The 16,502-nt window shown below is 43.9% G+C and overlaps 1 protein-coding gene across 2 annotated transcripts; it reads left to right on the forward strand.

Moving 5' to 3' along the window:
• The first annotated feature begins 2,692 nt into the window (after positions 1-2,692).
• LOC120706673 (homeobox protein knotted-1-like 1) lies at positions 2,693-10,313 on the forward strand. Of its 2 annotated transcripts, none has more exons than XM_039991364.1 (5): positions 2,693-3,127; positions 3,220-3,363; positions 3,521-3,671; positions 9,455-9,705; positions 9,788-10,313. In XM_039991364.1, the coding sequence occupies exons 1-5, from the start codon at positions 2,945-2,947 to the stop codon at positions 9,974-9,976; spliced, it is 918 nt and encodes a 305-aa protein (XP_039847298.1). In that variant the 5' UTR covers positions 2,693-2,944; the 3' UTR covers positions 9,977-10,313. The 2 variants fall into 2 exon arrangements, with proteins under 2 accessions (XP_039847298.1, XP_039847299.1); XM_039991365.1 differs by having other exon boundaries at positions 2,694-3,127; positions 3,259-3,363.
• Positions 10,314-16,502: the final 6,189 nt, after the last annotated feature.

The following is a 16,502-nucleotide window of genomic DNA, read 5'->3' on the forward strand; positions in this document are numbered from 1 at the left end:
CGGCCGCTTGTCCTCAACCACACACTCGCGATACCTCATCTCTCTCCGTCGTCATTAGTGCTGCTCGGGTGGACGATTCGAAGTGCTCGAGGTCGATCCGCGGCTGGTACAGCTCGATTCGCGGCGGTGGAGGTGAAAGTGATCTAGGCTTGAGTTTTGGTGGTTAATGACAAAATATATATGTATTTAATTATGTATTCAAGCATGTGTTCAGGTTATGATTATAAACAGGTGAATCAAGTAATGATAGATGACCCATCAAAAAAAGAAATGAAAAAAACGGTGTTCAAGCATACTCAAAAAATTAGATTTTATATTTAAAATTTGAGTATAGGAATGCCGTACTATTAAGAGAGATTTGATTTAAGAGTTTTGATTTGAAACTAGTGCTAATAGAACCTAGACGAAGCTCAGTGAGCCATGAAAACAACTCCAAGACATTACCTATGTAAAAAAAAACTGTCAAACCCGGATTCTCCGGGTGAGAGGCAGAGTCTCCGGATGCTCCTGGCCCGGAGTTTCCGGGCTTATACCCGGAGTCTCCGAGTAACCCTGTCCCAACGGCTATATTCTATGTGAAGGGGTATTTATACCCCTCCACACCCCTTCAGCCCCTCTCTCTTGCCACTTTGACGAGCTGAACTCAACCCTAAGCCAAGAAAAGCTCTCTCACTCCCCTTTCTTCATTCTTGAGTGATTCCTTTGAGGGATTTGAGTGAGAGCGAAGCAAGAGCAAAGGTTCGTGCTAGTGAGCCTCATTCCCACCTCTTGAGCACTTGGTTTTGGTCAAGCCCGCGGATTCAAGTTTGTTACTCTTGGAGCCTTGTGCTCATAGACGGCTAGGTGTGCTTGTGATTGCTCGGCCTCGATTGTGAGCAGTACAAGAAGTTTGTAAGCTTCATTCCTCTCCGAGAAATCCATAGTACGTGACTTTGGGCTTGAAGGTGATTTCGCCCTTGGGAGAGGAGTATAGGGGTTCTTGAGCACCGTCTCTTGAATCCTTCCTCAATGGAGACGTAGCATCTTCGGGTGTGAACTTCGGGAAACAAATTATTATCTCTCTTGTGTTGTTTTACTTGATTTCGTCACTATTTGCTTGTGAGACCTTCTTCCTAGGCTTTGAGCTCGATCTACTCGTATACAAGTTTCTAGTGTAAACCAACCTTTGGAACTTCATCTCTAGGAACATCTGGTACTTGTATTTTTACTCGATCTACTTTTCTTGCATAGATTCTTGCAGTTTACTTACCGCAATTTCATACCAGGGGTCTCTGGAAAAGAGCTCCGGATACTTCGGATCCAAAACCCGGTGTTTCCGAGCTTATACCCGGAGTTTTCGGACTGCGTCTGTAATTAACAGCCTTTTAAGTGTTTTTAAGTTGCAGATTGCCTATTCATCTCCCCTCTAGGCATCTCAAAAGTCCAGAGGTCGCTTTGCGGTGCCGGATGTCGATTCGCTGGATGTAACTCGAATCGTAGTGCTGCACGGGCGTTGGCGTTCTGGTATCATCATCACCTGGAGCTGGAGCGTGTGGAGTGTCACTAAATGAGTTTTTCTTAGAGTTGGAGCGTCGTGAGTGAGAGCAAGTAGAAGTGAGAAGTCGAGCAAAGCGAATTGAGTTGGGAGCGCTGCCAAACACAGCCTAAGTTTGGATGGCAACTTCACAGTCTTTCTTTCTCCTTACATACTACTCCTTTTGTCCCAAATAAAAGTTATTCTTTGAATTCTAGAACAAAATTAATAAAAATTAAAATAACCAAGTTTGTTCTTTTTTATTTGACACTAATGGATTTTGCATGCACATAAACTTTATAAATATGGTAAGATGATTTGTTTTTGATAAACTTTTAATGCTAGAGTGATTTGTCTTTTTTGGACGTAGGTAGTATGCTATTCTTGAACAAAAGGAAGCATGGTGAGCTCCTTTCTCAATTATTCTTCCAAAATAATATATCTATGTCTATCCAGATACGGGATAAAACAAGTTTGCAATATCTTAACAAAAAAATGATTAAACAACCGTTAATGATTGGTGGGTTGTAAAGAAACGCCTGCTGTGTGTGTGTGCGTGGTGGGGGGATCCCATGGGAGGAAATCATATTTAACTGGAGAGGTGATCACCTCCATCCTCCTTAAGGGCATCCTCCAAATCCCAGCGCACACACAGGGGTCCAACCATACAAATTAACAAATCAATAAGACGAGAACAACCTTCCCAATCTGTCTCCAAGAAAAATACAGTCAAATACCCCACCCCTCCCAAGTCCCAACCTTCCCTTTTTAATTTCCACATAAAGGCTCTGTTTAGATCACACCCCATAAGTCCTGTAAACGCAAAAAAATATCACATCAAATGTTTCGACACATGCATAGAGTAATAAATAAAGTCTATTTACAAAACTTTTTGCATGAATGTGCTGTAAATCGCGAGGCGAATCTAATGAGCCTACTTAATCCATGATTTGCAACAATAGTGTTACAGTAACCATTCGCTAATTATTAATTAATCATAGATTAATTAGCATCATTAGATTCGTCTTGCGATTTACAACCCATATGTGCAAAAAAATTTATAAATAAACTTCATTTAGTACTTCAAATTAACCAAATTCGAACAAAAAAATTTTGCCCGTGGAACTAAACACGTCCAGAATACTCCACTGCACCCTCCCTTTCCCTCTCCTCGCTCTACTGCCTCCCCTGCTGCAGATATCACAAGCTTTTCCTGCTGCACCTGCAGCTTCTCCATCTGCAGTGCGAGCAGCTGCTAAATTCCCCATAAGCGCCTGCCCTCCTGCCCCCAGCACAGCACGAGGATCGATCATTCACTCACTACAGTGGCGTACTAGATTTCCACTTGTGCGCACACAGCGGCAGCAGGAGGCGTGCATAGTGGTGATGCACAGGTGAGCTGCTGCGGGCGGCCGCCGCTAGGCTAGCTCCATGGAGGATCTGTACAGCATCCACCCGGGGATCTCGCGGGCCGGCGGCGCGGCGAGCGAGGTGTCCGTCGCCGGCGCCGGCGGTGCGGCGGCGCCGTCGGATCTGACGGAGCTCATGAAGGCGCAGATCGCCAGCCACCCGCGCTACCCCTCCCTCCTCTCCGCCTACATCGAGTGCCGCAAGGTGCGTGCGCGTCTGCTGCGTGCAGAGAGATCGATCTTGCGGGGGGGCTCGCTAGCTGTGCATGCCAAGAATTGATCGATGATGCTTTTCAGCCCGCGTCGTCTACGTGCGCGCGGTTTCTTGATTTCCAGGTGGGAGCGCCTCCGCAGGTGGCGTCGCTGCTGGAGGAGGTCAGCCGGGAGAGGCGCGGCGGCGCCGGCGAGATCGGCGTCGATCCCGAGCTCGACGAGTTCATGGTCTGCTCCTGCGCAAGCCTCGTGTATATGTCTGTCGAACTAGAGGGAGAATTAGCCGAGTAATTGCTGCGGCGAGCGCCGGGATTAATAATTTGCCGCGCGATTTGCTCCTAATCGCCTGTTATTACATGTGCGCGCGCTTGGGATTTGTTTCCAGGACTCGTACTGCCGGGTGCTGGTGCGGTACAAGGAGGAGCTGTCGCGGCCGTTCGACGAGGCCGCGTCGTTCCTGAGCAGCATCCAGGCGCAGCTCAGCAACCTCTGCAGCGGCGGCAGCTCGCCGGCGGCGACGACCGCCACGCACTCCGGTAAGGAAACGCACGCGTCCATCCACATACGGCCTAGCTAAAAAGAATTCACGCGCACGCATCCATACACATCCATGGTGTTGGTGGCACAAGTTACAATTGCAAACGCACATGGTAGTATGGTACTAGTATTCCAGAGGTTACACCGCGTTGCACGCTGGTTTTGTGAGTGAGCGTGCGTTTTGTTGCCGTGTGTGTGTCAAATTAAAAGAAAAGATGCAGGACTCTGAAAGCGTTCATGTGCATGCGTGTGCGTGTGTTCTTGCTGAAGGGTCAAATCGTGTCCATGCAAACGGGTGCAGGGTGTCAGAGCTGGAGTAAAGCATTGGGAGGGTGCTTGTGTAGGGTTTTGTCCAAGGTTGGAGCCTTCCTCCTCTCTTTCTCTCTATCTAGCCACCTTATCTCTCTACCGTACGTCCTCTCTCTCTAGGCTTTAGTAGCTATAGGCTCTGATGGAACTTGAGAGAAGCGTGGGATGTGTTTAGTTTTAAAATTTTTCTTTCCAAACTTCACTATTCATCTATCATATCAAATATTTTTGGCTCATGTATGGAGCATTAAATATGTGTAAATAAAAAAACTAATTACATAGTTTTAATATACACGATGATACGAATTTTTTGAGCCTAGTTAGATCATGGTAGGACAACAATTACCACAAACAAATGAAAAGTGCTACAATATACTACAATGTTCGATGTGACTTTTTTTACCACCACATCTAAACACAGCCGTGGTGGGGAGTGACCGAGTGAGCTTGCTTGGATAGACTGGCCTTGCTGTTCGGTTGATTTAAAAGCCGGCTGATTTCGGCTGATTTAATAGTACCATGTAAGAAGAAATAAGTCAAAACAAGTCGAAGTAAGCCGGGAAAAAAGAAGCGAACAGGGCCTGGCTTGCAGCTTGTTGCTGTGCTCGCTGGATCTGGAATTCTGGATGACGGTGGATGCTGGTTTTAACCATTGGACGGAGAGGAGTACGTACTGCACTGAAGTGGAGAAATTTTTTGATAGAAAAAAGGTTTATATTAGAGGCTAGTTTTTTGGGAGGAAAAAAGGTTTATATTAGAGGCTAGTAGAGCTAGCTCGTGCTTAGGAGATCTCTTGCCGGATTCGGTGGTTGTACTTTGACAAGACATATCATATCATCACGGTAGTGGTAATTTCTGGTGGTGCGGGTTCTTTTTTACATAATTATGATTCTATATGGCTTGCATTTTATAATATTATTACAGTGTCCGTATTCCCCCCTCTTTTTGGACCCCGGGGAAGGGAGAAATGGAGGCCTTTAATAGCTAGGTTTGGTTTTTGTGCCCATACAATTTGCAGTATACGACAGTGAAAGGATGTTGGTGTTACCCTTCGAACAAGTATTATTATAATATGATATTCGATGCGTTCGGCAGGCTGGAGCTGGAGGCTGTAGCTGGAATGGTGTGAGAGAAAAATACTGTTGGGCTGGCTGCAGCTGGAGCTGGTGGATGGAGTGGTGTGAGAGGAAAATACTGTTGGGCTGGAGTTGGAGCTGGTTGCCGAACGGAGTGATTATAACAAGCTGTAAGCATGCTAAACGCTAGGTCGAGGAGAGAGGAGAAGCAGGCTATAAGATTACAGCCGGTTTTGATAGAAAAACAAAAAAACTTTATGAGAGAGATAAATAGGTCATGTATTAATGGTAAAGAGTTAACTATTGTACGAGTGGGGTGGGCTGAGAGGTAGGCTGCAAAGATTCTTAAGGCCAGCAGCCGGCTATATTATTAACCTTGCTATTTTATGACTAGGACACTTGTTATATATGGAGATCCACTATTTTATGGAGATAACCATGAGTTTTCCTTTCCACAATAAAAGCGTGAGTTTTCCTACCTTAATTTCCAAACCGGCCATTTGGAACCTAAATAAAACACCGATGAAATTAATCCAACTTGAAACCTTACTGGACATGTTCCTGATGATGTATGGCCGGGACACAATAGATGCTAATAAAAAACAGTATTATTTACCAGGATTAGAAGAAAACCAATAATGCAGGTGTATTACATTATATAGTAAAATTATTCTTCCCAAAAAAAGTGAAAACGTACATTGGACTAATAAGATTTTAACAAAGGTCCTGTCTAATCCTTGCTCAGATCGTCATAAGAGCTGCAGGTGATATAATAAATGAAATGTTAGTTATTATGTGCATGCTAGTCTATTGGTTGCAATAGTTTGGGTATCCCAATATTTTTTACTAGGAAACAAGCAATGCTATGTTTTGACTTGACAAGACCTTGTGGTCGCACTAACTGATGCAGCATTGACGTTTTGATCCAATTTTCTGCAGGTTGTAAGGCTTATCTTCTGGTATATTGATTTTTTTCATAATGATATACGTACACGTACTTGGCTGTCACCCATATGAAACCTCACTTTTGAGCATGCATTTGTTTGTTTGATTGTCATTAGAATCCAAATATGACACTTCTTGCTTGGGCTGATCCTGCAACTTACTAATGTGTTTTTTCCAACATGATTATTCTCAATAGTGATGAAACTATACAATATGGTTTGGGGTTTGTGAAACACTAATCACATATTTATATTAGTTATTGATGCAGCAAAGAATCAATCCAAAAGAATGTCTTAGTTTGTTTGAAACAATCTTGGATCAAACGAATTAGTGCACAAAGCATGTTATCAATCCAATATTGTCAAAAAAGTGCACATAAGAAGAATCTATTATCCATATATACTTATAATTAAGCTCGTATAGTAACTGGTTTTGTTTTATGTACATTCTAAGGTTAGGAAGAAAATGTTCTTTTAATGTTAGAAAGATATAATACTGATGCACTGTGAATCTAGTTGTCCGTCACATCGAATATTTGGACACATGCATGGAGCATTAAATATAGTTGAAAAAATAACTAATTACAAAGTCTAACTGATTAGCACAAGACGAATCTTTTAAGCTTAATTAGTCCATAATTGGACATTAATTGGCAAATAACAATGAAAGTGCTACAGTGTCAAAACCAAAAAACATTCACTAACTAAACAACGCCTTACATTCAAAGTTCATGTTGGGTGTAGAAATAAAATAGATGCAGGTGTAAATTTTATCACTCCAGAAAACTCATTTTCTTTGTGAATTTTCAGTTATATTAAGTACATGTGAGCAACCAAACCCTTGCCTGTCTGTGACTTCATCATGCGTGTTCATGCATCCTCGTCTGGTTGACATGTTTATGGAATTTGATGCTGGGTGAAAATGCAAATACATCTGAACTTATTTGTTTAAAAATTTAAGAAATATAAAGTTCCTTGGTAAACAATTAGAGATCCTTACGAACGTAAGACTTGTGGAGAGAATTTTGTAGGATCTGGAGAAATTTTGGAGGAAATAAAATTGTTAGAGTATAATAGTCAAGGGTAGTATAGTCTTTTCCTCTATTCTAGGGTTTGGGGTGTCCCATGTACTTATATATTGCCCTTTTGGGCCTCTATCAATACATCGATACATTTCAGTCTCCATCCATTCGTGACATGTTACGATATAGAAGAGGAAGGAGAGAGTGAACTGACAGTGTATTGGAGAGAGGCCCTTTGGGCTACATATACATGAGACACCCCAAACCCTAGAATAGAGGAAAAGACTATCTACCCTTGACTATTATACTCTAACAAAAACATTGGTTTTATAGGATCTCTCTTTTTGTGCACTTATCTAACCTATAGGATTTCAGAATGCAGGAAAGTTTCCAGTGAAGCTTCTGGATACAACAAATGAAAGGAATTCGTAGGAGGGGGAGGAAAGTTTTATGAGGTTTAATTAGCCTGGATTTAGATTTCCTCAACTATTCGTATGGATCCATGCATCTCATCATAGAAATCCATATAGTAATAAGGTGCAATCCTTTGTTCTAAAGGGTGCTAAACTATTGACCTTTTTGTAGGAAAACAGAAATTGGCTATAGTTCTCAACAATATAGATAGCTACCCTAATCAATGTAGGCACCGCAAGAAGACAGGGATGATGTACGGCAGGTTTACCCCTACAATTTTTTATAGGGATCGGAAGAAAGGCTTGCAATAAGATGATTAATACATTAAAAGGTGAAGGTAGATGTATTCTAAATGGAAAGCTTATCCTGGGTTCTTGGCTCCTACAAAATTGTGGAAAATATGGGCAGAAGTTTGTGCCATATGAACTCAGATAGTGGTTGCTAGGTGTGTGGATAGTAAATAGGCTATCTTGGACTGTACCCCTGGAAAATCAAATTTGAAAAATGCAAGCAGCCTATGCATTATTGGTCATGTCACTATAATAATAATAACTTCTGTTAGTGACAAAAAAGGTAGGACCGTACATAGGGGCCATTCCTCTTTTCTTGAAAAATTAAGTCAATGATTGTTTTTAAGTAATATATGTATTCTAGTTGAGTGTGATGCAAGGAAAATAAACAATTGCACAGTTCAAAATGTACTTTTTGGGTGACACAGACAGGGCAAAAACCTTTATTTTTTTTGTGCTCGACAAGATATGGTTGTTGCACTATCAAATTTGTAAGATTACACTTAATTCTCCGAAATAAATAACCTGTTCTTATAACTTAGGAAAAGAAGGTCTTCTCACATTTTTTCTGTTAAACCAAACTTAAGTCTGAGATATTGGGAACTTCATGGGTGGATAATTGGTTGTCCCAAACCAGTAATAGCGTGTGCCAGTTTGAGATTAGGTTGACAAACAATGTATTTCGTGATCCCTACCATAACATGCGTACAACTATAGTTTCTTCCACAAATTCCCATTTCAGGCATATCCAGACTCTAGTAACTTTTGAAGACAGTAGGAATATTCTATAATCATTTGGATTGGCTCTTACTAAAGCAAGATATTTGTCAAAAAACTGCTTTGCTATCCAGTTTAGCAGCGACTTTGATGAAAACATGTTTCTGTGATCTGTGTTGAAGGTACGTACAATCGCAATTATTTTCAACTTTACAATTTAACAAGGCTTCTGTTCTGTGGTTCTATAGTGGTGCCATATGAAGACTGAACACCAAATAAGGCCCTGTTTAGTTCGCAAAAAAATTCCTACAGTATCCGTCACATCGAATCTTCGGACACAAGCATAGAGCATTAAATGCAGTTGAAAAAAAACTAATTACACAATATAACTGTTTCATACGAGATGAATCTTTTAAGTCTAATTAGTCAATGATTAGATATTAATTGTCAAATAACAACGAAATGTATTACAGTACCAAAACCCAAACTTTTTCGCAAACTAAACACAGCCTAATATTGTTCTGGTTTTATGGGGTAAAAGTACAACACTTTATGATGAAGCACCTGGAAGATGACTTAATATTGATATTGGTTTAGAAAGAAAATCATTTCTGAAAGTACTCATTGTTGATCAGTGCAATAACATGTCATCAAGGGCCATGCTGGTTTCTTCTTTGGTCTCCAAGTGTGTTTTGGAGACGAGGAAACTACATTGACTCATGCTAAGCGCTGCAGATCTAGCACAACCGATGGGTATAAATGCACATTCATGTTTCCATGTAACGACTATGTGAAAACGGACCAATATTTTTCCACTGTGACTTGCAAGATAATGAAATGCATGACCAAAGGATTTATATATTGTGAAATGTACTGCATGATTCTCATTAACTTGTGTTTGTTTCATTCTTTTTACTCAGCATGTTTGCAAAACATACTTTCAGGTGACATGTGGATGCCTAGATGCCTTGTAATTAATTTTTTTTTCTGACTTCATCCTTCCATTCCAGATAACATGATGGGGTCCTCGGAGGATGAGCAATGCTCAGGGGACACGGATGTGCCAGACATAGGGCAAGAACACAGCTCCCGCTTAGCTGACCATGAGCTCAAGGACATGCTGCTCAAGAAGTACAGTGGATGCCTCAGTCGTCTTCGGTCAGAGTTCCTGAAGAAGCGGAAGAAAGGGAAGCTACCAAAAGATGCAAGGACGGTGTTGCTGGAGTGGTGGAACACGCACTACCGCTGGCCTTATCCTACGGTAGAGGCCGAATATTTTCCCTCTTCAACCAAAACCTGATGCACTATAGCTGTTGCCTTGCCTGATGTTGTGCTGCTGACAGGAAGAAGATAAGGTGAGGCTCGCAGCGATGACTGGCCTCGACCCTAAGCAGATCAACAATTGGTTCATCAACCAGAGGAAGAGGCATTGGAAGCCGTCGGAGGACATGCGATTCGCGCTCATGGAGGGCGTTGCTGGGGGATCTTCTGGGACAACACTCTACTTCGACACTGGCACAATCGGACCCTGAACCGGCCTCCACTTCTTGGGCAGAAAACTGGCCAGCTCAATCAGTAGCCTGACCTGGATTGTGAAGATCATCAATCTGCCGGGTCAAAATTGACAATAAATATCTGCCATCCTGAAATTGTCAAATTAGCCCACTGCCTCATTATTTTGCAAGATCATGTGTATATGGTGTCGTCGTAATGAAACAAAATGTATGTACGAGCAAATTTGGAAGAACTGCAAACGCATTTTATTAGTAGTTTCGTGTATCGGCTGTAATACTGGCTATCCAATTTAATTGTTAGATAGGCTGAAGGGCTTATAAAGGTAATTAAAGTTACTTGTGCTGTTCCGTTGTTCTTTTTTTCTCGAATACTGTTCCGTTGTTCTGTTTGTCTATATTTGGTACTTATTTCATTTGCAGCATTCGCATGTTTAGCAATTACTGTATAAGTTAAATGGTTCAAAGAAATTGTGGTCAGTATCAAATCCAACCATGAAAAGTAGGAAAATCCATGAACCAGTCCATGATGTCATATTTATGTTGGAAGCACCTTAATGTTAGGGCATTTAATCTGCTAAGTAATGCTGACTTTGCAGAAAAAAAAGAATATATAATTTTGATCTGGTGCTAAAAACAGTAGAAAGCAGCAATCTTCAACGCATGCGTGCCCATCAACTCCCATGGTGGATAATGCAACTGGCATTTCAGAGAGGCAGATTCGGTGAGCTTCCGCTGGATGGAGTAGCCGAAAGTAGACAGATGCAGGGTCAAGCCGGGTTCAGACCGTCTTAAAAAAACTCATTCATTTCTGGTTTAGTTAGCATCCACGTCCGAGCCATGTTCAGACCGGCTCGGACTTCTCATTATTTTCTAGTTGAAAAATACTGAAAATATGCCATCGGTCCGACCCGAAATTTTCTCAATCTTTGCTTCATTTGCTCAAGTCCGGTCATATAAGGGCCAAGCCTAAATGTTCAGGTCTACTGCCGAAATAACTGTTTTGATGATTGAACCACTGTTAAAGCTGTTTTTTTAGATTACACAGTACAATTCAAACATTCATGACGCACGCATAATCACACCCCTATGAACACATGTACGCAAACCCTACCCCTATGAGCATCTCGACGGAAACGTCGCCTACTATGCACAATGCTGTTAAATCTCAGAATACTCACACCCATGGGGAGTTGAACTCAAGACCTCAGGTACTACCGAAACTCTTGTAACCACTAGGCTACATGCCCATTCGCCTTTTTTAGGGGGACTGTTAAAAGCTGTTCTGCATTGTATTGTAGACCTCAGGCACTACCGAGACTCTTGTAACCACTAGGCTACATGCCAATTCGTCTTTTTTAGGGGGACTGTTAAAAGCTGTTCTGCATTGTATTGTATTGGTCCGTTCATTTCGGCCCAACTATTTGGGCTTTTGGGCTGACTGGTCTCGTCGTTAGAAATTGGATACCTCTAGGAGCCCACCATAAACCTTCGCCGCCGGCCTCGTCTCGCCCTCGCCGTCGGCCGTTTTTTCTTTTTTATATTTTTTAAAAATTAAAATTTCAAAAATATATGTCCGTTTTCAAATATTTCAAAAATATACCCCGGCCGCCCTCCCATAGGGCGACAGGCCCAATGTGTAATTTTTTTTTTCAAATTTGCAACGAAGTCCCTGGAGAGAAAAAAAAAAGGCGGGGGACCTGTCGCCCCCCCAACGGGCGACAGGGGCCTGTCGCCCTCCCCTCGGGCGACAGGCCCCTGTCGCCCATTGGGGGGGCGACACGCCCCCCTTTTTTTCTCGGACTTTTATTTTTGCAGGGACCTATTTTGAGCTATTCGAGCGTGTATTCGTCATCATCGTCGGCAAGATCTCGGCCGCTAAATCCTACCGCACGTTACTTGTCCTTCATTAAATCACGGAAAAAAATCGCAAGAACTTCCCTTATTTCACGAGCATTATGGAACCCACAAACATAATAAGTTCACATAAATAATATCTATAAAAACAAATGACAAGTAACCTACCACAATCATAAACATCGGATACAAATAAGCGGTCCACAGCTATCTCATTACAAATAAACAACATATACATCTAACCACCCCTAGGGCGTCGGACCCTCTTAGCCCTCTGCTGGGCACGGACATGTCCCTCGGAGTAGGTGAGAACATCCGGAGACCTCACCTGTCGCTCAGGACGCGCAAGGGGCTGCGGTGTCTGCTGCTGAGAGATCCCAAGTGGTGCTCCTCCTAGCTGTGAATACCCCAAGACATCGGGGTCACCTTGCGCGGCAGGCTCTTCTGGACTCAAGCTGTCGAAGTCGTCTAAGGTGAATGTCTCGTTATCTGGTCGAAAGGAGGAAGAAGAAGGTCCGGCGCCCGCATCGGGGTAGAATCCTACGCAAAAAATATGGATGTTAGCGTACGCTCGTATATTTCGTAATGACATGTAGAAACCGAAATACGAAACATAAATTAACCTGTGCACGCCGGTATCTGTGGCCCCGGTACCATCCCTGGATACGGTCCGCCAACTGGTGTTGTCCCTCTAAACATTCCAGTATGGCCGAACGCAGTAGCTGGATCGTATCCTGTATGTGATATTAGTAAATATGTAGGAACACTTGATGTAATTTTAAAGAGATATGTACGTTACCTGTACTTGGGAAGAACTGCGACGTCGGCCCGTGTATGGTCGACGGACACGGGAACGACGACGACGCCTGAGACGACCCGTGGCTGTCTTCGTACTGCACACGGCTTCCGAAGTTGTGCGTTACCTGACGCAACTGATCACGCTGCCTCGACCATGCCTCTATCTGCTCAAACTGGGTCATTGGGGATCCGGCACGTACCCTCGTCAGGTAAGTCGAGCAGTCCGTCTCCATCATGTTGCAAAGGCGAAACTGCATCAATTCAGTAAAGTTACAAACACATGAATTATCTTATGAATATGATTATATATATATATGCAAATATGATCAAGAGACTCACCGCGCCAGCTAGTGCCTCCACGTGGTGCCGGGCATAGCCATCCTGAGGCCTCGCCTGGTGTGGCTGCGGGTGAGTGTCAACAAAAACCAGACGAGCCCGAGTCCGGGGTAAGTACCAGGTGAGGTAAGCCCTAAAGGAGCTATCTGTGTGTGGTCCTGTTGGATGGACCAAGTGCTCGTCTGCCTGTTCCCATTGGTCCACCCACGGCTGGATCTTGGTGAGCCAATCATCAGAGCACGGCAAGCCACTCCTTGACAACCTACAAAGTGGACCACGAAGAATCGTTAGAATCGACACGAATATATGAACCAAGTTCATTCATAATTACCTGTGGTCCTGGCGACTGACACGCTCCAGCGCGATGGGCACCGGAAACTCCTGGCGCTGCCCAAACTGTCTCTTGACTCTCCAGGGGCAATATGCCTCAACCGCGATGTCATAAACCAGGACGGCGGAAGTAAGCCACAGGCTCGCATTCGCGGAGCAGTGCGAAGACAGGCCTGCTGGTGCACGGGTAGCCACAGCCTCTGGGCTGTAAGGCTCCCAGACAACGTCCTCGGGCGTCAGCATGTCGAGCTCCGAAACAAATTCAGGATATGCGCGTTTAACCCGCGCATGTGCCCAGGACCTCTGCATTCCGAATAAGTAAAATTAAAAGTGCGCTAATACATCATGTAACAATGAATAACAAAATTAGGTTTGTTGCGAACATACCTGACGCCAGATCCAGATAGTTCCCATAGTGGGCCTCTCGTCCTCCTCGTCGCCGTACATGCCCCCGTGGTAAGGCTCGTGGCTGACCAAGGGGCGACCAACGGCTAGCCTCTCGTACGACCAAAGCTGTAGCAGTAGTGGGCACCCTGACAGGATAGCGTTCCCATGTGTCTTCATACACCCATCGCAGAGTCCACGGTAAGTGGCTGCAAGTACCGCCTCACCCCAGCTGTAGGGCGGTACGTCCTCGTCCCCATCCGCAATCTCCCGTGCATACGGAAGGAGAATCCTATCGACCGAGTTGCCATGAGTGTTGTTGAATATGATGTAACCAAACAACCAAAGTAGGTACGCCTCCAGCGATCTGGTCACACTGTACTCGTCGGCATCCGCAGCCAAAAGGGCAGGCTGCATAAACAATTAAGATAAATAGTTTCAACTATCAATGGAACATGTGAATTGTAACAATTAAATTTATATTTGGAATGAATACGTACTGTAAACTGTAGGAACCAGGTCTTCGAAGGACCTGCTGCTCGCGGGTGCGGGTTGATCAGACCTGCTTCATCCACGCGGTCAACCAGGGCAAAACGGGCCTCCAGCTCATCCTTCCATGAGGCCGCCACCACACGCGGACCTACAGCCTCCCCGACGATAGGGAGGCCGAGGAGGTAGGCCACGTCCTGCAGCGTAGGAGTCATCTCCCCACACGGGAGGTGGAACGTGTGTGTCTCCGGCCTCCATCTGTCAACGAGCGCCGTCAGGAGGGATCGGTCGAGCTGAATAGGCCCAACCTCGACAAGACGGCTCAGAGTCAGTAGGCCGGCCTCACGTAACCTGGAAAAAAACAAAAAATGTCGAAACAAAGGAATACCGGCGAATACATAAGTCATAAACAATAATATTTCATTACATACCGGTCACACCAATCGTTGTGTATAGAGATCGCCTCGCCGGGTGGACGAGGACGTAGCACCTCTAGGGCTCGGTGCTCAACAGCTGCAAAGTAAGACCTGTGGCTCGAGTCGATCACTGGGTCTAGCAAGGAGTCCATCTCCATACCTGCATTCAAAAATATATGAGAACACATAGCTAAATATATATTTCATACAAACTAGACACATAAATACAATAATACTTCATTACATACCTGCCATATTTCATTACTACATATTACAAATAATGAAATACAATTGTGGATCATGACACCGAATGCCTTCCACGAGCAATTCTCGCCGATGCTCGTCTGAACGTAGGAGGTGCTCCATCTCTGGGATTTCCGGAAGGACCGACGTCAGCAGCATCGTGAAGTGCATTCTGAGGACACTTCTTGTAGTTGTGACTCAATGATCCACATTGGCTGCAACGTTTTTGTGCCTTGCTTGCTTCCGACTCGTCCATACCATTCCGAATACGACGTGTCTGACGGCGGCCTTTGCCTTTCTTAGTGGCTGGATCAGGAATAAACATCTTATTCTCATTATCCTGAGTGAAAGGCCCCACAATTCCAATCCCGTATACCTCATGTCCCCATGTGGATACAGCTGCTTCCTTGCTGAAGTACGGTGAAACAAATAGTCCTGGCTGTAACGCAGACTCTGCACATGCCGCAATGAGATGGGAGCATGGCATATGCAATAACTTAGGCTTCATGCAGGAGCAGAATGCTTTGCCATCAACTGTAATCAAACTCTCCTGTACCACTCTATCTCTACGGATACCACGACCACTTCTATCCTTACATAGAACCTCAAATCTATGCTCCATTGTACCTGTGGATATGACGCGGTGCAGTTTTGCCTTTTCAATCTTCTCTTGCATATATTGTGTCACTCTTTTGCAAAACTGAATTTGGGGGTTGCTGATGTTTATGCTTGCAGCCGTGTAACGCTCTCTGAAATACTTCATGCACCCATACATGATGAACTCAACAATTCCCACAAGTGGAAAGGCACGACAAGAACGCATAACCATATTGAAACACTCTGCATGGTTCGTTGTCTGAATACCATACCGTATTCCGTTGGTATCATAAAGGAATGACCATTTCTCCTTAGGTGCACCTCGAATCCAGTGTGAAAATGGCTTCTCAATTGAATCCCTAGCCTCTGCAGCCTGACTCGTGGCTCCTCCTGATGCCCTTACCGTCACTAGCTCTGTAGTCAACTAATCAAGCATCTGCCATAATGCATTGAATTTTCTCTGTTGATTTTGGGTGCACAACCTCTTAAACAGGTTCTTAAGATCCTTGTTCTTGAAGTGTTCATAGAAGTTTGCACCCATATGCCTAATGCACCACCTGTTTTGGACATCAGGCTATAATGGAGGCGTTGTCGCAGTTCCACATTGCAATTTCAGTATTGATTGCAGGATACCTGCATGCCTATCACTAATAAGGCACACATCTGGACGTGCAGCAACAACATGATTCTTCACTCGTTCAAGGAACCAATACCAACTGTCTATGTTCTCATTCTCAACAAATGCAAATGCGAGCGGAACAATTTGGTTGTTACAATCTACACCGATTGCGGTGAGTATCTGACCTTTATACCTTCCAGTCAAAATGTGCCATCAATGCAGATCACCGGAAGACAAAACTGAAATGCTCTAACAGAAGCACCTATGCAAAAGAAGGCTCGTTGCATAATTCTTTGTCCCCTAGTCACGGCTGGTAAAAGATATGTGTCATAAAAGCTTCCAGGATTTCTAGTAGCAACCTGGGATAACATACGAGGTAGGTTATCATATGATGCCTCGTATGTGCCGAACCGCATCTCGAACACCTTTTGTTTAGCCCGCCATGCCTTCAAATAACTGATGGTGTACTGGTAAGTCT

The sequence above is a fragment of the Panicum virgatum genome, chromosome 5K (assembly GCF_016808335.1).
Source record: "Panicum virgatum strain AP13 chromosome 5K, P.virgatum_v5, whole genome shotgun sequence".
NCBI lineage: Eukaryota > Viridiplantae > Streptophyta > Magnoliopsida > Poales > Poaceae > Panicum > Panicum virgatum.

What these genes read in the sequence shown, in the direction of transcription:
- LOC120706673 (XM_039991364.1), top strand. Translation starts at nt 2,945, where the DNA reads ATGGAGGATCTGTACAGCATCCACCCGGGGATCTCGCGGGCCGGCGGC. An exon ending in CCTACATCGAGTGCCGCAAG is followed by an intron (nt 3,128 to 3,219) that starts GTGCGTGCGCGT and finishes GATGCTTTTCAG; the next exon opens with CCCGCGTCGTCTACGTGCGC. An exon ending in ACCGCTGGCCTTATCCTACG is followed by an intron (nt 9,706 to 9,787) that starts GTAGAGGCCGAA and finishes TGCTGCTGACAG; the next exon opens with GAAGAAGATAAGGTGAGGCT.